The following is a 23,771-nucleotide window of genomic DNA, read 5'->3' as shown; positions in this document are numbered from 1 at the left end:
CACATCTGTAAAATCATGTGACTATGAACTTCTGTTCCTGCTTTTGGAAGAGTCTGCCAAGGATAAAATATTTTTAAAAGATAATGCTAAATCTTCCATCTTTTAATACTACATCTTAGAAAATCCAGGCCAGGCTAAGAGAATGAGGAACCTGTTATGATGACATCACCCCCCTACCTATCAAGAAGTAGAGTCGAAGAGAGGGAGAGATTATCTGCGGGCTCTTTGTTGTCTGTGTGCCCTCTTAGTGTATCAATCAGCGCTTGTGTGTCCTTGGTGGGAGGTGGGACACAATAATCATGCAAGAATCTGTAGCTAGATGACTTTAGACAACAGCAGAGAGAGAGAGAGAGAAAGGCAAGGGCACTTTGACTCAATGGAGATGGAGAGCAAAGGGGCAAAGGAGCCTGCCTCCCAGGATGAGATATGGCGATGTGCTTGCAGTCATACTGTTGTAGAGTAACCCCGATACAAAACGGGGTGCCTGACTGTGGGTCCTCACCCGCGCGCTTAAAAGGACTTATCAATGCTCTACTGCAGGCACACGCGAAAGGTTAATAAAAGGTTTATTTACAAGGGAAGGGGAAATGAGGAAATGTACAGCTCAGGGAGAAAAGTGGGAGACAAAGTTTTAAATGAGTCCTACCTGATCCGCCGATCAGGAATCCCAAATGGCACTCTGAGAGCTGGCTGCAAGCCAGGAGCCGTGAAGCCAGGAGGCGAGCGATAGCGAGCCCCCCAAGGCCCACATGTTTGGTTTTTATACCCAACCTGGCTGCTTAACTCCACCCTCAGGTCCCAGCCACCCTCCCTTTGGTGGTGATGGGATTTGTCTTTCCCAATGTCCTGATGGCTTTGGTCTGGAGTGGGGGTGGGGTCCACAAAGCCTGTATGGGATTAGCTCAGGACATCCTTGCCCCCTAACAATACCGGAAAGAAATTCCACCTCAAATGGCAGCCTGGAGGGATAAAGTGGCTCAGGAGACCGGCAGAGGAATGATTTCAAGAAGGCCAGGGTCTGAAGGACCTAAAAGAGGCTTTGGATACACTGCAGACATTGTAGTTGAGGTGCTCCAGAAGGGAAAACTCAAAGAAGATGCTTTGACCACTTCAGGGTCAGCCAGGTAGGTTGGGTTCTTTTTCCTAACCCAGGGTGTTTTAAACTATTTGTGACAAGAAATGGATGGGTTGTGATCAACTGTATAAAAAATTAGAACATGAAAGAAGATAGGTAATTTGGATGTCTTGTTTCTTAGAATTTTTGCTTCAGTTTTTTTAAATAGGTGTTGGTATAAATTTCATATTTTTATTGTGGATGGCAGTCCAAAAAATGTGTGAAAGTCTGTTTTATTTGCTCTCTACATAGACTGGTTGATTCTGGAGGAGTAAGGTAGCTGCAATCTGGGATTAGAAACAAGGCTTCTGGAGCAGGTTTTTTGCAAACTCAGGTGATTTTACCTTCTTGAGCCTTTATGTCTTAATCTTAAAACACCAACAACAGTAGTGCCTGCATCATTAGGTCATTGTGATGATGAAATGGATTAAACAAGTTGATCTGTGCAAAGTGCTTCTGCTAGCACCTGAAAAGCAGTATGTATTTGTGAATACTAGTTGTTATAATGGCAGTGACTTTGTTATAGGACAGGGAGAGGGGCAGCCCAAACCCCGCAAACCTGCCTATTCTACATGGGTTCTGCCATCCGCCGCATCAACACAAAACATATGAGACTTTAATGGGAAGGAACTTTAATAAAACTAGGAAACAATACAGGAAAGGCAAAGAGTCTAGTTTCTAAATGAAGCACCCAAAGTTACCCATCCCCTCGTGGGTAAAACTCCATCCATATGGGATCGGCCCAGAACAAGGCCCCAAAGCCTGCCACAGGTCTAAAGCATCTTCCAGTGGGGACCCACAGAAAAGGGTCAGAAACAACCAGACAAGCCCGGAAGGAAAAGAGCAAAATCAACATCAAGATAAAAGCTGCCATTGTCACCTCCCCACGGGTCTCACCCACATCTGTGTCACCCAGTCCACGACCAAAAGACAAGCGCAGTTTCCTTACATGTCTCTAGGCTCCACGCGCCTCCTCCAGGTCTCCTGGCTCCATCCTGCTTCCTTCCTCAGTCTCTTTTCCAGCTTCTCCTCTTCCTGCTCAGCTCCACCCTCTCTTGGGTGGGACAGGGAACCTCCCCCTTTCCTGGGACCACCCTGTTACAACTTCTTTCCCTGGTCAAAGGTAACATAACTTGAAGGACACAGTAAACTCTTCCCTAGATTACATTCAGTCTAGTTTTATCAGCTGTAGACTGATATCTGTGAGCAGATAGGCACTGTACAAATATTTATGGAGTAACAATTAAGTTTTAGCACCCTGCTGTGTCCTAGGGGTACAAAGTAGAATGGAGAAATTCCAATCTCTTTTACTTTATATCCCTCACCCCCATGTAGTGCCAGGTACATTTTAAACCTCCAGTAAATACGTGTTTAATGCATTTCTATGGAAGGAATCATGAATTCTCTTTATCTTACCCAGATGCAGTAAGTAAATAAGGAAGCATAATGGCCTTCATCTTTTCCAGTACCTTCAAGAAGTAGAGGAAAACACCTCAACCCAAGAGATTTTTTGGCAAATGCCAGAGTTCTCCAAAAGTCTACCACTGAGGTCACTTGTATGGTGAAGAATGGAATTAGACTTTCAGTGGTAAATATAATGTAGTATATACAGGTACTGATTCCTAAAACTGTATGCCTGAAACCTATATATTGCTATAAACCAATGTCACTTCAAAAAAAAATTATGTGAATTTATTCTTACAGACATCTCTGGTCGATTTCAGTGTTTATTGAAAAAAAGTTTTGAGGAAAGAAATAAGAAAGAAAGCAGATGGTGCCAAATGACAAAGAAGAATCTCACAGATTTCTTCTCTCTTTGTTGCTGGAAACAGCTGACAAGCCAGCAGGAAGAAAAGAACAGGGGTGTAGGGTAGCTCCTGAATCATTCACTTGCTCTCCACCTTCTACTCTTACATCCTCAGCCCTTCAACTATGTAAACAGATCTGATGTCACAATCCCAGGGAGGTCAGGCAGGGTGAGTTTGGCTCTTCCTGCCCCGCCCCCACCTTCAAAACACTACAAAGACTAACAAACTGGTTGCCTATGAGATTAATGAACCCACTGGGTAGTTTGTTTTCAGCCCAGAAGGAGTAGAAGCCAGGAATTTTAAAAAAGGACTGACTTGGGATGATATAAAACCCTCCCCCTCTATTGCTTGGAAGAAGCAAACAGCTACACATAGGTGAAGCTGTGTGTGTGTGTGTGTGTGTGTGTGTGTGTGTGTGTGTTCATGTTCTAAAAGGGCTAAGATATACTTATAGAAATGGTCACAGTAAAAGTTTACACTTCAATTGTGCAGTTTGCAATACACAAAGCACAGCCACATATATTATCTTGGATGACTTGCTTCAGTGTCATGTCAAACTAAGATGGAAGTGAAGATAGATTGAAGAGCAGCTCTCTTCCAATTAAGCTATTGATACCTGAAAAGAAGTTCTGCCTCTTCCATGTCAAGTCATCTTCCTCAGTGTTTTCCCTTGTATATAATATTTTCTAGGTCTTAAAGAACTCACCATTCCTTCCCCTCAAAGCTACCACCTTTGATATCTAAATTCTTTGACCCACTTGGGGGTGATGGTCGATGCAGTAGCTGAGGCATTTTGCAAGCCCATGTTGCTTTGAATACATTGACGTCAAATTCAGCAACATGCTGAGCCTTGGAGTCCTAGAAAGATCCTGTGCTTAATTCAATGCTCTACTGACACCATCTTGAAATTCTTAATTTTACCTGGGCCCCACAAATTATATAGCTACCTCTGATTGTCCCAATTAGTTTTCTGAGAAACTGCATCCAGAATTTCAGGTTGGCCGGAGAATATTGTTTGATTTTTCCCCAGTTTCCATGGCCTAAGTGGCACACCTACCTAGGATAGACAACAGGTGAACGGGGAAAAATAGCACTGGTGTAGCACCTTACAGCTTACAACTGGCTCACCCATGTGCCAGAGTGCAAATGAAATTATCCAGTAACCCTTGGGGTTCATCTTGACTGGCAAATAGTGAAACAAACTTCAGCTAGATTGATATGGAAAAAGTAAAAAAAATGTAATAACACATGTCTGCTGCATGGGAGAAACCCACCAAGATTGAGTCATACCCATCTGGCTTTATTTTTTTTTTAAGATTTATTTTTATTTATGCATACGAGAACTGGTGTGTAGGCCAGAGGTGCAGGGGTGAAAGGATTCACTAGAGACAGAGTGGGGAACAGAAGAGGCAGATTGACTGAAATATACTGCTGAGGTGAGCAATGGCGAGGCAGGAGAGGTCTGCTATGCTATATGGGTTAGCCACCTGGCGGGGGATCGAACTCATGCTGCCATGACTGACAATAACTTGATAGCACTGAGACTTGAACCCCTGCACCACTAGGGAGGTCTCCATATGGCTTTAGATACCATCTTCAATAGCTGAGACAAGACTGGCTGGGGGTAGGGGTTGAAATGGAAGGGCTGCTGGGGAGTTTTCCAGGGAAGGCACAACCTTCTCCATTGAAGAGAAATAAGGAGATTAGGTCTTCCTGGGAAAGTGAGGGAGTCACACTTAACGAAGAGAGAACTTTTTTGTCCTTGTCTGCCCACAACATCTCAACCTCCACTCAGCCTTCAGAGCCCCTCCCATGAAATGAAACTTTTGCCATAATGAGATTTTTGGGTGGTAGTTACCCCCTAGATGCGTTTAACTCAGTTAATCCTCACAAGCAAATGTCAGGAGACAAGCATTTTAAGGCCATCAGAAATCCACCTACAGAGGATGAAATTGATTTGACAGGCAAACAGAAATAGCACTTAAAGAGTAAAAATCAACACAAAAACAGGACAGAGGAGTTATCCAGATGTTATACAGCTGTGTTGCAATGGAAGTTAGAAAAGCAATAAAGGACTCAGCATGAAGTTTGACCAAAGGAGAATCACAGAGAATAAAAATTCCAATCCCAGGCCAAGAGAGAAGACACACTGTCCTTGGAGCATCCTGGAGCATCTGTCACAAGGAGCCAAGGACCTTGTATAATGAAGTCTGGCTGAAAGCACCTTTGTCAAGGATTCCATTTTTCTGGTCAATTTTTTAATTTGATTTGGTGTCCTTTTGTTCCAGGAGCAGATCAATACTGAAAACATTGATCTAGCCACCTTTGTATGCTGGTGGGTCTGAGACCTGACTCTGGAACCCAGCCCAAGTATAATCTTTCCACCATCCTGCAGCCACCAGATTGCATTTTGACTTTCTGATCTACTTTTGCCTGTCCTGTTTGCATAGCACTGGTTCCAAACTGACATGGAGAGTCCAGGCCACTGCTGTTTGTGCACACTGTTGGCTAGGTTCAAGCGCAGGAGCGTACCACCTGCAATGTGTTCTCAATGCTGTCTTGGCTCACTGGGTTTGCAAGCTGAAAGAGGTAAAAGAGATTGATTTCATAAGAGTTTTCACAATTCAGACAAGCCCTTTCCTGACTGTTCTAAGAGCACTTTCAAACCTGTATTATGTGGATGCAGCGTAGAAGTCACCTGGAGAAAGACTGGATCGCCTTCCTCCTTCATTTTCCATGTTCTCAGCACACTCCTAAGATCACCTCTTCCTCTTACCTAATTTCATAGCTAGACTCTAATATTTGAGTTTTTCAAGACTTTGGGAGAAAGGATTTATTGTAGCAGCACTCAGTGAGGAATGTGTTATATTTTCTTCTTTAGGAACAAATCACTGTTCAGATTTCAGAAAGAAAAATCTGTTTATCCGCCAAGAAATTAAGTAAGAAAATCCAATGAATGATCCACTTACTTAAAATCCTTCTTTCTGTATTTGCTTCACTGAGAAGAAGGCTTTGTTAACATGCTGAGTGGGCGTGTCTATGGCTCCAGATTAAGTGTACCCGGCAAGTTAGTCTACTTTTCTCTCCCTCATGTAATCCTATTTTTCTAATCCTTTTAGAAGAGTACATTCAGGGGAGGGAAACCTTCTTAACAAGGTTTCATCTAATAAAATGACCTTGGAGGGAGTGAGGGCAAGTTAGCACTTATATAACCCTTTCTATGTAGCAATCCTTCTAATCTCATTCCTCCCTCAAGGCAACCTTGGGGGGGTTGGCTGCCTTGGCTCACAGGGTTTGCAAGCTGCTTTCCCATAAGTGGCAGAGAATTAGAGAAGTTCAGTACTGACTTGCCCAAGATTCCACACAAGAAAGGGTTAGCCCTAGAATTCCATCCCAAGGCTCTCTCATTCCCTCAAGTTTATGATATTTCTATTATGCCAAACCTAGAAAAATGAATACAAGAATGGTGAATCTAATCACGGCATCATCCACCAAGATTTAAAAACAGAAAGAGCTTTATACTTAGGACTACTTTATGAATGGGCAGAGGGAGACGTAATTACTGAAAGTGAAGTGAGAACATGTTCATGAAGCTGGCTCTGGGTCGGTGGTATCTTTTGACGCTAATGGAACTTACGCATATCTTAGGCTCATTGATGTCTTAGGAACTAGCATGAGAAGGGGTGACATGGGAAGAGAAGGCAGGGTCTACCAAAGACCAGATGTGTACCTTGCTTCTACTAACTTCAAGAGACCCAGGTTGACCTGAGGATGTCTTTTATCACATTGGGCTTGTGATTTCAAGTTCATGTGAAAAGAGCTTTATACAAACCACAGGAAAGTTGAGATAGAGCCTTGTGTCTCTTGCTGACTGAGCTTGATAGATCCTTTTTTCCCCTAAGCACATTGCCCCTCAACTTTTCTCCCCCAAAAGCCTATAGATGCATCAATTTGCTTTTTCTAACATTCTCTGTGTTCCAATGATTTAATTTTTTTTTCTCTGAATTAATGCATTGTTTGCGTCCTCCCTCACATTGTGATTATGTGGACACACATCTGTTTTTCACCTCAATATAAAGTTCTATTGGGGTAAATAATATTTCTTGTATTATCTTTGATTCCTACAGTTTAGCTTGCAAATTTCCCAATTTTTTTTTCCTATTTCAGAAAAGCACCTGAAGTGTTAGTGTACTTAAACTTTTATATCTTGGTTCTTGTATTTAACAATTATAATCTATTTTATAGTCTTTAAAAACTTTAAGTGTTGTCAAACAGCCATGAATTACAAACAAAAAGGAACTTTTTGGGGGAAAGCTTTGATTCTGTTTATAATATTTCCCAAAGTTGAACTGGCAAATTCAATAAAACATACATTAGCAAACATGATACATTTTGCTACATTGATTTCCAAGACTTTCATTGGCTATATTAGGCAGACCCGTAAAGTAGCGCCTCAAGATTCTCATTCTAATCCCCAGAACAGAGATTCTGATGAGAGAGCATGCCTTATAATTAGGTTATGTTATGACCAAAGGGAGATTCTCCAGGTGAGCCTATGGTAAGTGCAGGAGCTTTATAAAAGCAAAACATTTTCTCTAATTAGTGGTGATAGAAAAAATCGGAAAGTTTCTGACTCTAAGAATGATTCAAAGAATGGATGCTGGTTGGAAGAGGCCATGCCCATAGGAGCTGAGAGAGACTCTCATTCAGATCTTACTCTGAACACATCTGGTAGTGTCTGTTCTAATGTTATACACACCTATTAAGCACTTACTAAAAAAAAAAAAGGACCCAAAAGGAGCCATCCTGGGCTCTACCAAACTTTAATACTTAACCTAATTTTCAGCCTCTCCCAACAGCAGAATTTTGAACCAGTTAATCTAGAGTTTCCTGGTCACCACTAGTGAGAACCTATATATTTCCCCTTCTCTCCCCTAAGGAAAGGTGGCTTTGCCTGAAATAAACTTTCTTTTCATTTGCTAATAACCATCCCCAACCATTTTTCTGATGATAAAAACCTTCCATTTTTTCTTTTATGTGATAGAACCTTTCATGACTACTCTTTAATGTATTAGCTTATGTATGTATAACCTACACATGTGTAGGGGTGTGTGTGTGTGTGTGTGTGTGGTATGTGTGTGTGTGTGTGTATAGCTAACATTTACAACGTACCTGAAATTATTTCTTCATTGACATTTAGCACTATGCCTTTAGGCAAGACTATGCACCCGAATTGCAGGATCTCATAGGTGCTTCACTGGTATCACCTAATGATTCATCATTATGGCAAATCCCATACAAAAAACCTAATTCCATGCAAGGCCCAGAGCTACTGACAAAGGCAAGACTCATTTTTCAATTAGCAGAATGGTAGATCAGTAAGAATATGGACTGAGTCCTAGATTCAAAGCCCACTGGGGCCACTCACAAACACCAAGAACACCTTGAATAGCCTCACTGGGTCACCATTTCCTTATTTGTATAGATCATATTACCTACTCTGTAGCATTTGTGTCAAAAGGATTAAATACTATCATATGACAAAAGCACCTAAGACCATGCTGGCATATCAAAGGCATCAAAACTGGTAGTTATATTATTTATTTTTTCCTCCCAGATTAGATTACAAGTTTCTTATTGTCTATAACCAAAGAAAGTACTTAAAGTACAATATCTGATTGTTTTTCCAGCACCTAGCACAGTGCCTGGCACATGGTGAATGATTAGTATATGCTTGCTGCACCAGTATTATTACTAGTATTGCGATCAAGCCTGAGCCAAGGAATATGCCTAAAACTATGCGGTAACTTTTGCTGTCTCCAGGAAACACATTTAGCTACAAAAGATAAAAATAGACTCAAAGTTAAAGGATGGAAAAGCATCCTACAAGCAAATGGACCAAAAAAGAAAGCAGGAACAGCAATACTCATATCAGATAAAACAGATTTCAAACTCAAGAAGATAAAATGAGACCCCAACGGTCACTACATTATGATCAAGGGGACAATACTTCAAGAAGAAATAACACTCATTAACATATATTCACCAAACGAAGGAGCACCAAAATATATCAGACAACTATTGTCATCTCTGAAAACAGACATCAGAGAAAACACATACGTAGTGGGAGATTTCAACAACCACTAGCAACAATGGATAAATCAACGAGACAAAAAATAAGTAAAGACACTAAATCTCTAAATAAGGATCTAGAGTGCTTGGGCTTAACAGACATCTATAGAACACTAAACCCAAACAAATCTGAGTATACATTTTTCTCAAGCACACACGGATCATTCTCCAGGATTGATCACATACTGGGACACAAGACAAACATCAATAGATACACCAAGATTGAAATCATACCAACCATCTTTTCTGACCATGAAGGCATTAAACTAGAAATAAACCATAAAAAGAAGGCAAGGAACTCTCCTACCTCATGGCGATTGAAAACCACACTACTGGAAGAACACTGGACTAATGAGATCAAAGAAGAAATTAAAAAATTCTTTGAATTGAATGACAAGGAGGACACCAATTTCCTAAATGTATGGGATGCAGCAAAGCAGTAATAAGAGGAAAATATATAGCAATAGAGGCTCACATCAAGAAACAAGAAAGAACTCAAAGAAACAACCTAATCTCGAAGCTCAAAGATCTAGAAAAAGAAAAACAAAAAAACCCCAAAACCAGTAGAAGAAAAGAAATAATAAAAACCAAAGCAGAAATAAATGAAATTGAAACTAAAAAACAATCCAAAAGATCAATGAAACCAAGAGCTGGTTCTTCGAAAATATCAATAAAATAGACAAACCCCTAGCCAGGCTCACAAGGGAAAAAAGGGAAAAAGCACAAATAAACAGGATCATAAATGAAAGAGGAGAAATCACAATGGACAGAGAAGAAATCAAAAGAATAATCAGTAACTACTATGAACAGTTATATGGAAACAAGTTCAACAATCTAGAGGAGATGGACAAATTCCTACAACTCTACAATCACCCAAAGCTAGATAAAGAAGAAATAGAACACCTAAACAGACCAATTATAAGCAGCAAAATTGAAATGGTAATCAAAAACCTCCCCAAAAACAAAAGCCCAGGACTAATGGATTTACAAATGAATTCTACCAAACATTCAGAGACGAATTAGTGCCTATCCTTCACAAACTCTTCCAAAAAATTGAGAAGGAAGGGATAATACCAAACACGTTCTATGAAGCCAACATTACACTATTACCAAAACCGAACAAGGACAACACAAAAAAGGAAAACTACAGGCCAATCTCTCTAATGAACACTGATGTAAAAATCCTCAATAAAATTTTAGCTACCAGAATCCAACAATTTATCCATAAGATAATTCACCACAACCAAGTAGGATTCATTCCAGGGACACAAGGATGGTTCAACATCCGAAAATCAATCAACTTTATCCAACACATCAACAAAAAGAAATATAAAAACCATATGATAATATCAATAGATGCCAAGAAAGCTTTAGAACAAAGTGCAACACCCATTCATGATAAAAGCCCTTGAAATTCTTGGATACAAGGAACATACCTCAACATCATAAAGGCCATCTATGACAAGCCAACAGCCAGTGTCATTCTCAATGGTGAAAAGCTGAAAGCATTTCCATTAAGATCTGGAATAAGACAAGGATGTCCACTCTCACCACTGCTTTTCAATATAATACTGGAAGTCCTACTCAGAGCAATAAGACAAGAGAAAGACATACAAGGAATCCAAATAGGAAAAGAAGAAGTCAAACTCTCACTATTTGCAGATGATATGATAATGTACATAGAGAACCCCAAAAACTCCACAGAAAAACTAATTCAACTCATCAATCAGTTGAGTAAAGTGGCAAGATACAAAATCAACACGCAAAAGTCAGTAGCCTTCCTATACACAAACGATAAATCTGAAGAAGAAGAAATAAAAAAAAAAATCCCTTTTATTATCAAAATAAAAAAAATCAAATACTCGGGAATAAATCTAACAAAAGAGGTAAAGGACCTATACAAAGAAAACTATAAAACACTGTTAAAAGAAATAGAAAAAGACACAAAGAAATGGAAAGACATCCCCTGCTCATGGATTGGAAGAATAAACATTATTAAAATGGCCATCCTACCAAAAGCAATATACAGATTCAATGCTATTCCAATCAAAATTTCAATGTCATTCTTCAAAGAAATAGAACAATTATTGATGAAATTCATATGGAATCACCAAAAACCCCGAATAGCCAAAGCTCTCCTGAAAAAAAAAGAAGGGAATGGAGGCATCAGACTCCCAGACTTCAAACTATACTACAAAGCCATAATCATCAAAACTGCATGGTATTGGAACAAGAACAGACATACAGACCAATGGAATCGAATAGAAAATCCAAAAATAAACCCACAGATTTATGGTCAACTAATCTTTGACAAAGGAGCAAAGACTATGCATTGGAGCAAAGAAAGTTTGTTCAATAAATGGTGCTGGGAAAACTGGGTCGCTACATGCAAAAGAATGAAGCTTGACCATACCTCACACCATACACAAAAATCAACTCAAAATGGATTAAAGAACTAGACATAAGACCTGCAACCATAAAATACATAGAAGGAAATATAGGCGAAACACTACGTGATATGCACCTCAAAGACATCTTTACAGACACATCACCCAAAGCAGTGATAGTGAAGGCAAAGATAAACAGCTGGGACTACATCAAATTAAAGAGCTTCTGCACTGCAAAAGAGACAATAACAAAAACAAAGAGAAACCCCACCGACCGGGAGAACATTTTTGCACACAACACTAACGATAAAGGACTGATCACAAAAATCTGCAAAGAGCTGATGAGACTCATCAACAACAAAGAAAATAATCCAGTCAAAAAATGGGCAGAAGAGCTAAAAAGAAACTTCTCTGAAGAGGAAATGCAAATGGCCAACAGGCATATGAAAAAATGTTCAACATCACTTGTCATCAGGGAAATGCAAATCAAAACTACCATGAGATACCATCTTACACCAGTGAGAATGGCACATATTAAAAAAACTAGCAACAACAAATGTTGGCAAGGATGTGGAGAAAAAGGAACTCTCCTGCACAGTTGGTGGGAGTGCAAACTGGTCCAACCACTATGGAGAGCTGTGTGGAGATTTCTGGACCTACTAAACATAGAGCTTCCATATGATCCAGCAATTCCACTCCTAGGTATTTACCCAAAGGACACAGAAACATCAATTCCAAAGAGCACCTGCACCCCTGTGTTTATAGCAGCACTGTTTACAATAGCTAAGCTTTGGAAACAACCCAAATGCCCAAAATAGATGACTGGATCAAGAAGATGTGGTACATATACACCATGGAATATTACTCAGCATTCAAAAAAGATAAACACATGCAACTTGCAGCAACATGGATGGCGCTGGAAGGGATCATGCTTAGCGAAATAAGCCAGAAAGAAAAAGAAAAATACCGATGGTCTCACTCATAGCAGGAATCTAGAAACCTTAAATAAGGGACCAGGAAAATGAATAACTATAAGAAAGTGAAAATCAAAATCAACAAACAACTATGAACCAGAGACACTCTATGAGGGTTGGGGGGCGGGGAGGGGAGGGATTGGGGTCAAAATAAGGGGGTTGCAATTGTACGGGGAATATAAAAATAAAATTTATTAAAAAAATAAAACAAAATTTAAAAATTAAAAAACTATGCGGTAACCTTCAACCTGGCAGTTCAAAATAAAGCACTGTGTCACTTTCCTCAGGACTATGGAAGTAGGTTGCTTAATACATATGGAGATATTTTATTCCTTCTTAGGATGCACTAGCTTCCCAGTCTGAGGAACACCTGTGGCCATTTTAAAGGGATAACACAGAGGAGAGAAACTATTCCAGGAATGTCATTCAATAATCTTGTGACTGTCCCTAGGCTTCCCAGTGCCTCCCTGAACTGAGAATAAGAAGCCCTTATGTCCTCGGATTTCTTCCTTTCCTATATAAACTTCTTTTAATATTTCCTCCTAACTCTCTTCAAAGAGTGACTAAATTCTCCTTCCCTACATTAGTTTTTTTGTGCATGAGTCTCTCTAATAAAGTCTTGCCTGTTTCAGCAACACTGAGTGCTCTCTGATGAATTCTTTCCCTAGAGGGCAAAGGATCTACTTTATCAGATTGGAGCCTATGACATAGACAGCAGAGATGTAAGAAAGTGATTGACCTCAAAGGAAGTGAAGGAAGATTTCTTGGAGCGCTTATAAAGGAATATGATCTTAAAAGATGGCTAGGAATTTTCCAGTTGTTCACGGTAGGGAGCAGATAGTCCAAGGGGAGTGAGCAATGTATGTCCAGAGAAATGTCATAACACAATATTATTTTGGAGAACCTAGAAGCAAATCTCCAAGTACTATTGCAGAGTAAAAGAGAAAGCTGGGAAATAGAGGGGTCAGGGAGATGGTTTTTAAGTTTGGAAACAGAACAGTCACCACATCTTGTAAAATTCTGAATGTCATAATCAATATGGGTGATGGGGAGCCCAGAATGTGATGATTTGATGGACATATATAAACAACTTTTGATAGCAGAGTAGAGAATTAATTGGGGGAAAAAGACACAGAAGATCAGAAGTAATTCAGGAGGAAGTAGGAAAAGTATAGTTGAGAAAGACAGGGACTTAATTTTTTTTTAAAGATTTATTTATCTATTTATACGAGCACTGGGTACAGTCAGAAGCGCGGGAGGGTGAGAGAATTCACCAGAGCCAGAGTGGGGAGCAGAACAGGCAGAATGACAAAGTACATTGCTGAGGGGAGCAGCGGGCAGGCGGCAGGAGAGGTCTAGGCGCCATGTGGGACCCTCGCCTGGTGGCCGGGGATGGAACTGGTGCTGCAGAGCTGTGGGCAGCTTCTCAGCCCAGCGCTCAACTGCTGCGCCACTGGGGAGGCCCAGACTGGGACTTAATGAAGTAGTAATGATGGGACTAAAAGACAGATGATGTGTTTTCAGGAAAGAAAACTGATGTGAAAAAAACTGACAAACACAGCCATTTTAAATGGGACCAGAGATACCACAGTAGAAAAACTATTACTTTCTTATTTGAATTGGGCCAAAGATCCTTTGATCTGGGTCAAACGGCAATTTTTTTCATGAACTAAACCATGTTTTGTGAAATCAGCAGGGGAAAGGACATTCTGATCCCGAGGACTGATGACTGTGGACTTTTTGTCAGAAGTTGGAATCAGTAACCAGTTATATATGGTCAAGAATGGTTTATGTTTATTAACATTAATTCTTTTCTTTAACTGCTTATCTCATCTTCCTCTTTTCTTCCCATAAAAACTCCTGACTTTGTTCCTTCTTAGGGCATGTTTTAGTTCTACCCATTCTATGTATCCTGAATTGCAAATCTTTGATTCCATGTAGAGTCCATTTTTCCTTTTAATGGCCTCCTGAATTTTTAGCTTAACATTGCTAACTGGAGGCAGAAAGATAAAAAACAAACAGCACTCCATTATTGTTTTGCTCTCTTACTAGGTAAAGCATCATATTAAGCACATAAAATGTCCTCAGAAATAGTCCTTTAATAAGCAAGTTCCCATGGCATTATTTGGTCTTGGTTTAATTTTACTTCCCATTTTAAAAGTACTTTCTATGAACTGGAACCTTTCAAGCTCTTGCCTAGCCTCTTGCTTCATTTCCAGTCTACAGGGGCTCTCATAACATTTCCAAGTAACTTGAAAACAGAAAACCAAAAATGACTTTGTTTTCCAAGCAAGTATATTATCTATTTAGACTGTTGTTAACATAGTATTCAAAAGAAATCTGAGAATAATGTGGCATGACTAAGTACAAAGAAGGAAAGATGTCAAACTGTACCTATACACAGCATGAATCTCGTCAGGCTCACATAGAGTCACAACACCACAATTTTTCTAAGTAGTTAAGGCTGTCTTGACCTCATTTAATCTTTAGCTGTGTATCATAAACACAAATTTTTTTTTTCTTGGAAACCAATTTTCAGGCTACACAAAGAAATGTCAGACTCAGTCTATTAGAGCAGGTGAATTATCAGGGCAGGTGAAACAACATGGTATAAACAAATTATTTATTTCCGTAAGCTACATTCTGTAATTCTACAGCAAGAAATGAGAAGTTCTTCCATTGATGTGCTGGCTATCTTACTGTATTTTATGTATTTCTAAGAATTGAAAAGGGTACTATCAGAACTTCAAATAGATTTAAAAGATGATTTTAAATGATCAGAATTTTTGGAACATACCGTGTGTGTGCAACACACATGGTCTCCTATATTTCTTAAAGAAGGATAGGCAAACTACAGTCTGTTTGACCAAAGCTGGTCTATCACCTGTTTTTGTAATGTCTTGAACTAAGAATGGTTTTTTCATTCTTAAGTGATGATGAAAAACTCAAAAGGAGAATGATATTTTATGATAGAGGAAATTATCTTAAATCCAAATTTCAGTGTTCATAAATAAATGTATCATTGGAACATGGCCCACTCATCTGTTAAGGGTTTGCCACACTCATGCCATGATGGCAGAGTTCAGTAGTTGTGCAAAGACTAAAGTTTGTGTAATCTAGCCCTTTCCACAAAAACACAAAACTCTACTTGTGTCTTCAACACTGAGGCCTTCAGGAACCTGTAAGCTTCTTCACAGAGATGTCCTGTATCAGTGATACATTATGTTTTATAAAAAATTAAAATGCATGAATTTAGAAAGGATAATACAGTTGCCATGTCATAAAATAAAATAATAGCCATGCTTTTATTTGCTTAGGATGCTTCTTTTTTTTTTTTAAGATTTATTTATACAAGATCTGGGGTACAGGCCAGTTGTGCGGGAGGGTGAGAGGATTCACCAGAGACAGAGCGGGGAACAGAACAGGCAGACTGACAAAATACACTGCTGAGGGGAGCAGCGGGCAAGACAGGAGAGGTCTGTCGCGCCATGTGGGACCCTCCCTGGCCGGCTGGGATTGAACCGGCACTGCAGAGGCTGCGGACAGCTTCACAGCACAGCGCTCAATCTCCTGCACCAACAGGGGAGGCCTGAATGCTTCTTCTTTTATGTCAGTGTAGCATGGTTATTAAAGACTTGTGCTTTAGGGTCATTCTTATTTTTTCTCAATTTTGTCAGTCTCAGGTTTCCTATAAAAACAAACTAATGATGGTACCAATTTCATGAAGTTATGGTATTAAGTGGGGTGATTTTTTTTAAAGGAATTATTTAGTTCCCTTGTAGTACATGGTAGATATACAATACATTTTATGATTATCATCATCATCTGATAATGTCACTGTTCCACTTCTGGTATAGCCTATAATATCTACTTTACAAGGGAATTTGTAAGACTCTGGGTAAGTAATTTTGTGCATCAAAAGCCCCTTTCTCTCTATTCCTATAAGCAGAAAAACTGTCCCAGGTGTGCACTAATCCAAGTGTGTACTGGGTAGAAGAGTGGAAAAGGGAAGTTCAGGATGCAGTGACAGCGTCGGAAGGCCAGCAGACAGCTGGATTAAGCTTGTGAACAGGATGCTGGGGTTTTCCATTTAGACTGTATTCCTTCTTTCTCTTTGGAGAGTCTAAATTCTGTGATAGGCTTTTGACAAAAGCCCTCTAATTTACTAGCTAAAGTCTTTTTTTATTAGAATAGACATTTTTGATCATCTTATCCCATTTTATGTTACACTAATGTTGCCATTTTTCTTTTATTAGTGATGACTTAGCTGATGTTTCCAACCAGACAAACTCTAAGAAAATTATGAGGGTGTAATGCTGAAATTCTTGGAAACTTATTATTTTCTTTCCTGCTGCACATGCCTCCATCTATCTCCTGTCTGAGCTTGTTCTGCTTCTAGAATTATGACTCCAAGTTGTAGAGGAACCAGAGCTAAAAGGACACACGTTTCCTTGGCTATAATGTCACTCTTCTTTCCTCCTCTCTAAATAATTCATGACCTGCCTCAGTGGAAGTGGTCTCTTCTGCTTACCAGCAGCAGTCTCGAGTTCATCCTTCCAAGGAAATTTAAGACAGCTACCTGGAAAAAAATTCCCTCAGGCAAACAATTCCTCATCCCTCAAATATTATTTCAAGAAATATCAGAATTCTAGAGGGGAGCAGATTTCCTCACCAAAACTGACAAACAGAATTTTTATATCACCACAATAGAGCTGAGAAATAAGACCACTTCTATTTTTTTTAATCACATAAACCAGTTTGTACAAATTTCACTTGTTTTTTACTTCCTGTGTTTTGTATCTTAACATACTGTTTTGAGGACAATCCCTCTGAATTTTATCCTTGTTCTTCAATTATGGTTGAACAATTATGTTTTATTGAGTTTAGTCATTCAAAAGAAGAACAATGTATTTCAGTATTCTCACATACTCTAGTTGGACTGGTGGTTTAAAGATTAATACAACACCCCCCCCCCATATCAGTCTGGTGTGTGGGGATTAAATGCCAAACTAATGCTCACACACAATCCCGTGAGTGAACTGGGGTGAGGCCTCTGTTGCCTCTGTTCACTCGTAGGAATAGCTCTCATCGTCGTATTCTAGCTCAACTTCATCATCATCCAGCAGCCCATACTTAAATTTCCGGTAGACTGTGCCATCTTGGCCCATGTAGACAATATCATCCTCGTCATCCTCATCCTCATCGTCCCGGTCTCTGTACTCCATCATCTGAGCCTCTTCAAAGCTGGTGCTCTGGAGATGACTGCTCTTATAGGAGGAGTAAGACCTGCTAGGATCAGCCAGCTTTTCATAGCCACCCTTCTGTGCTACTGGGGCTCGGCCCCGAGATTTCCTCCAGACTATCACAGCTGCCCCTAAGAGAAGCGCCAGTATGACTGAGGAGGTGATGAACAGAGCTGTCTTGAAATGCTCAGCAGCAGGCCCAGTTTCACTTTCTCGAAGGAAGCATTCATCTGTTGGAATATAACCCCAAAGGGAGAAGAGGGAGAGGGGAAGGGTGGGAGAGAAGAAATGGAAGGAGGAAAATTATCTGAGGTCAAAAAGTTTACTTTTATCTTTCATATCTAAATTGGTAGATGAACAGTCTTTGATTTTCTTTGAGGACACATCACATTACAGAATTGGCAGTGTGTACTACACGAGGAGCCCAGTGTGGGTCTGCGGAGACCAACAAACCCTTCCAGGATGAGGGTCAGTTGAGATCCAAAGGGAAGCAGCCCTCACCCTCATCCCACACCTATAAATCAGTCGCATATTGCCCAAACTTACCAATTGATTGTTCAGTTGCCTTCCTGAGAGAAATTTTCCATCCCAGGCCATGTTCCACTTATGCTAAATAGCTCTCATTTTTTGTAAGACTGACTCATCTCAGAGCTACCTTTAAACCTGGTCCAACATGATTGTTTCATTCAAGGGGAGGAGCAGATTATTTATCAAACCATTGACTCTTATTGCTATGTGTGGCTTTAAAATGACTTAGGTCAATCTGTTGCTCGACAGTTGAGGAAACTGAGAAAAGAAGCGAGTTGTCACATTGTCAGGGGTAAAAGATTGTGAAGTAATCAGAACTTGAACTCCATGTCTGGAGACATTAAGGCAAAATACTGGCAACTATTTTTGGTGTTCTGTGGCCCTCATCTAGCAGGAAGGGAATCATTAATTTCTGATTACCAAGTTCAGTGAATTAAATTTCTTCAATTATAATTAAGATTTCTGAAATTGAGAGCTTTGTCCCCTATCATTTATTAACTAGTCTTGATGCCTTAAATGAGAACACAGAGTAAAAGCAAGACAGAAGCGCAGAAGAAAGGATTAAGGCGTAATTTCAGCAATGAACTTATTTTTCTTATATTTTACTCATTTACTCAGGTAGTATGATTTTGGTGATTTATTTATTTTCCTATTCTTTAGCTCACAAATCAGAGTCTGAAAGGGAGTATAAAATAACTGGAGCAAAAGAACACAAGCTAGCAGGCTATATGTCGTTTGTACAAGTTTAAATACACAGTATATTTTCCCTAAGTATTTTTTGAACCACCTGGGTCTGTCCAGAGAATTCTTTTATGAGAGACTCTAGGAACATTACACACACTAGTTTAATGGATATAAAACTGCTGCCAAATATTTTAGGGGCAATTACTTTTGCTTATTAGATATTAGCCAATTATATCTGATTCATCACCACTATAGCTCTCTCTTTTCCTTAGTGATAAACAAGTTTTCTATTTTATTTTAACTTTCCTTCTCATGGGATTTTGCCCATAAAGCAGAATTTCCTCTTATGAAGTAACAGCATTATCATTATTGCTATCATCATTAACAATATCAGCACAGAATTTTTCCCTGGAGAAAAGGTTATACCACCAGAGGGATGGATAAGCAATCCGTGTGTGGTACGAAGAGGGGGGAGAGCTTCCCAAGACAGGAGAAACAATGAGACCTCTCCATTGTCTAAATAAGCAGTAATGTCTTTCTAGTCCCCAGTCCTCTATCTGCAGAGTCAGGGTCAACTGCTGTGATTTGGTTTCTTTGAAGGGGCAGAGGACCTCAGAGAAGAATGAGCAGGTGATCAAGAGTATGTAGACTTTTGCAGAGTTGGTCTGGGTAGATCTTCAAAAGTCATGTAAAATTCAGGAAAGTTGACTAAATAATTCTTTGTAGGAACAGGCTGGTGGAAACTAAGCTGCACACCCCACATACTTTTAGTTTCCTTTAAAAGCCATAAATATAATGATGGCTATTAGATAGATGTAGATGAATATTAGATAGTCAATCTCTAAAGGAGGATGTATTTGAAGAGCTAGGAAAAGAAGTTGCTCTTGAGGTGGGAAAACTGAAAGAAGGAAAAATAATTAGATGTTGGAAAGATGTTATTTAGAATTTAGTAGAAAAGGCTGATAAAAAATAAAAATAAATGGCTAGTAGCAGTTATGGGCCTTGGGTTTCCTTTATCTATAAGTGGACAGGTTGCTAAAAATATGATATCTTTTTCTGTCAGACAATGAAACATCTGAATCCTAAGGAAATGATCTTTTGGATTAGAGAATATGTTTTAGGAATACAATTTCTTTTTAGAAGCAATCACTCACTTGAGATCTAAGTTTGAACTCATTGACCAAATACTCATATGGATGGGGTTAGGGGTGGTTGGGAGACATTGGGGGACTAGGAATTGGAAGAGGTGGTTTTGTTTCTTTTTTGCCTTCAGAGAAATTTCATTTCTAAATGCATTAAATGTCTGAGAGGTATAGATTTCATCATCTTCAGAATGATTCTTCAACAGCTTCAAGATAATATTAGCATCAGTTTCCTTTATAGTTGATTTTTCTTCTTTTTTTCCCAGGAGGGAAGAGTTAAAAAATAAAGAAAGTAAATGTATAAAGATGAAATTCTAGACCTCCTTAAGCTCTAATTTTAGAGGCTACAGTGGAAGGAATGTGGACTTTGCAGTCCAAAGGGCCAATATTCAAATTCCAGGTGAGACTCTTAACATTGATGTGGACCTGGGCATGCTAATCAATCCCTTTGAGTCTCAGTCCACGCATTTGTAAAATAGGATTAATAATATCTACTTTTGGAATGAGATGATGAGCATGAAGATGAGGTACAGTGGATGTCTAGCAGGGATTCAATTAAAGAGTAGCTATATTGCTTTTCTGGAACTTCCCAGCCTCCTCGCCCCCATGGCTCCCATTAACTTCCTGAGGACATGCCTGTTTTCTTCAGGCTTCTCTTCCTCTGCTCTCACCTGTCCTTTTTTGGCAGTCACAGCACTCCTGGGTATCTCTGGGATCCGAGGAATTGCAGCAGTGTAGGCAGCGGCTATCATCCATGTGCAGCAACAGGTGGGCAGGGCACACAGTGCAGTTGTTGGCACCAGGTCCCTTGCATTCTGTGCAACTTTTGTGGCATTGTTCACAGTTAAATTTGTCCCCCTGTTAAGAACAATCAGGAAATTCCTTCTGAATCAGGGATTAACAAACCCTGGAACTCTCAGATGGGAGTTCCATCTTAACTCCATAATGGGGGGAAGCAAGTGGGGGACAGCAGAAAGCTGGTTTGTTCTGAGTTCATTCTAACTGTGCAGGGAGAAAGATAGAACTAACTGCTTGCTCGTGGATAGAATCATTGGTGGGCCTTTTCCTCTGACATCTGCTAGTAATGATGGTACTCAGGACAGCTCAGGTGCTGAGATGGTCAAGTATAAGCTTTATCTGGTCTATACGATATGGACCTTCATATCTTAAAAAATTTCAATTTATTACCCACATATCAAAATTGGGATATTTTATATGTAAATCTAGTCCTAATTTTCTTTAATAGCTAGATGAATTTTCAACTCTGGATTCATTATATGTAGCAAATGTTGCTGTGCATTCTTGTGATCTATTTGATACAGTCTCCAGCACTTGCTGTATGTCACAAATTACATGGGTGAAATATCATTCCCTACTTTTCATCAAGCATGCACTGAGGTTTTGTTTTATCTATCATCCTCACTCAATTATATCATCGATTTGGCTTTTCTGTGTTTTTAGCTTCTCATCGCACTGCCTTAGAATAATGTAACTTGTGATTTTCACTAAAGCAGTTAAATCTCAATGGAAAAAGTCAAAGAGGAAGTGGTCTCACCCCACCTCCCAACCTTTACTGGTGCTGGAAAATAGATGAGGAAAGATACCTCCCTACTTCACTTCTGACTTTTGAAAGATGATATAATATAACAAGAATAAATGGGAATTGCCTTTTTGATCACTATGACGTGCTTTTAGCTAGTGTTGTCTCATCCAATCCTGGATTAGGATGGGTTCAATTCCAACTTTGTTACTTATTACTATCTGATCTTTAGCAAACTATTTGATCTCTCTGAACTTCACTCTATCTAAAGTGTAACTAGAGCTAGTTGTCAGAATATAAAGAGAGCTCAGAACTGAATATGCTGGCCAGTGTCAATTTCCCCATGGAGATACTTAATTTCTTAAGTTTGGAAGCACAATTAAGAAATTAATGGGTGGCCTGCCTGGTGGTGCAAGGGGTTGAGCCACAACCTATGAAGCTGTCCGCAGCCACTGCAGCACGAGTTCAATCCCCGCCTGGCCAGGGGTCAACCCATGGCGCAGCAGACCTCTCCTGGCTTCCCTGCTGCTCCCTCAGCAGTGTACTTTGGTTAGTTTACCTGTTCTGTTCCCCACTCTGTCTTTGGTAAATCCTCTCACCCTTACCCCCACATCTCTGGCCTATACCCCAGATCTTGCATGCATAAATAAATAAATCTTTTTTTAAAAATAGTTGTTCCTCAAAAGCTATTAAAAAAAAAAAAAGAAAAAAAAAAAGAAATTAATGGGGCCTCTCTGGTGGTGCAGCGGGTTGAGCGCCGCACTGTGAAGCTGTCCGCAGCCTCTGCAGGGCCAGTTCAATTCCTGGCCGGCCAGGGAGATACCCACATGGTGCGGCAGCCCTCTCCTGTCTCTCCCTCTGCTCCCCTCAGCAGTGTTTTCTGTTTCTGTCTGCCTGTTCTGCTCCCCACTCTGTCTCTGGTGAATCTCCCACACCTCTGGCCTGTACCCCAGCTTTTGTATAAATAAGTAAATCTTTTAAAAATAAAAAATAAAGAAATTAATGAGACTCATAAAATCCAAGCAAATGAAAAATATATCTCTCTTAATACGCAGTAAAAGGGTGCAGGAAATAAAAGATCAACATAGGATATTTCAAGTTTGACAGCAGAGGGCTAGAAGAAGATACTTCTTATGTCTAACATCATTTTCCCATGTAGATCTGAAACTTCTAAATCAAGAATATAGTGTTAATTCTGAGGCCTAATTTACTTAATTTCCACACTATCTATCTTAGATATTCTGAGTTCCTTTGACTGAAATTAAAGCTATAGGTAGATAGTACCATTGTTTCATGATGTACTGATAGATGATATTAAAAAATTAAATCTGATCTGTAGTGAATGTAGGGATTTTTAGAACTAGTTGACTTTGCCCAGGATGCCACCCAGAAAGTAGCTCATGTCCCTCTGGGGAAAGGCACCCAACACCAACCCTCAGTACCTTTCCCACTCTGTATTTCCCTGCATGACAGTCCGAAGAGCAGATTCCTCCCTTCAGGTGGTAGTTCCACGCACAAGATAGGCAGTTCAATTCTCCTTTTCCTGAAAGAAAAAAAAAAAAAAAAACGATTCTAATTTATTAAAGTGACCTCTATCTTGGTTCAAAAACACCGAAGGGCAAGGACATGTCAAGTTAGTAGAAGAGTGAATTAACTGAGGACGTAGTGGGTGGACAAAGTTTACAAAACACTAATTGAAGACCTAGAAATGCGAACTATCAGTTTGGAATTGAGGACTGGGAGATGACAAATCTTTTATTACAGCTAGAGGAGAAATTTTCAGAGGATGAGAAATCATGTAGAAATGTTATAAAAACTTTATTTCTATTCTGCTGATTGCTTAACTAGTATAATAGCAAAGGACAATATTAATTTATTTGAAGGGCCCCAATACTCAGTTGGTTAGTAAATCATGATTAGGCAGTTCCTAATTGAGAAACCACACTGAACTAAAAATGCTAGGGCTAAAGGAATTTAACAGATTATTTTATCCATAGATTCTTAATTTTGGGGAGGATGGTGGTGATAGTGATAGAGTCCTTTGAAATTCACTTGAAAGCTATAAACTCAAATTTGACATTCTATTTACTTATACATATTTATTTATTTATTTATTTATACAAGCATTGGGTAAAGTCAGCAGCGCAGGAGGGTGAGAGAATTCACCAGAGCCAGCGCGGGGAACAGAACAGGCAGAAGGACCCAAGTACAGTGCTGAG

At 39.6% G+C, this 23,771-nt stretch overlaps 1 protein-coding gene across 2 annotated transcripts in view; it reads right to left on the bottom strand.

Annotated features, from left to right (window-relative positions):
- Window positions 1-17,169: 17,169 nt before the first annotated feature.
- Window positions 17,170-23,771, bottom strand: part of PCSK5 (proprotein convertase subtilisin/kexin type 5) — a 417,590-nt gene continuing 410,988 nt past the window's right edge. For both annotated transcript variants that reach the window (XM_037495353.2, XM_037495354.2), the window contains 3 exons: window positions 22,995-23,095; window positions 20,684-20,870; window positions 17,170-17,888 (listed from right to left, as the gene is read on the bottom strand). In XM_037495353.2, the coding sequence (XP_037351250.1) occupies window positions 17,482-17,888; window positions 20,684-20,870; window positions 22,995-23,095 (695 nt within the window). In that variant the 3' untranslated portion in view covers window positions 17,170-17,481. The remainder of the gene's footprint in view (window positions 17,889-20,683; window positions 20,871-22,994; window positions 23,096-23,771) is intronic.

This window comes from Talpa occidentalis, unplaced genomic scaffold, assembly GCF_014898055.3.
Source record: "Talpa occidentalis isolate TD23 unplaced genomic scaffold, MPIMG_talOcc4v2.1 talOcc4.7, whole genome shotgun sequence".
Lineage (NCBI taxonomy): Eukaryota > Metazoa > Chordata > Mammalia > Eulipotyphla > Talpidae > Talpa > Talpa occidentalis.
The sequence above is the reverse complement of the archived record's forward strand: the minus strand, read 5'-3'. Positions and strand labels throughout refer to the sequence as shown.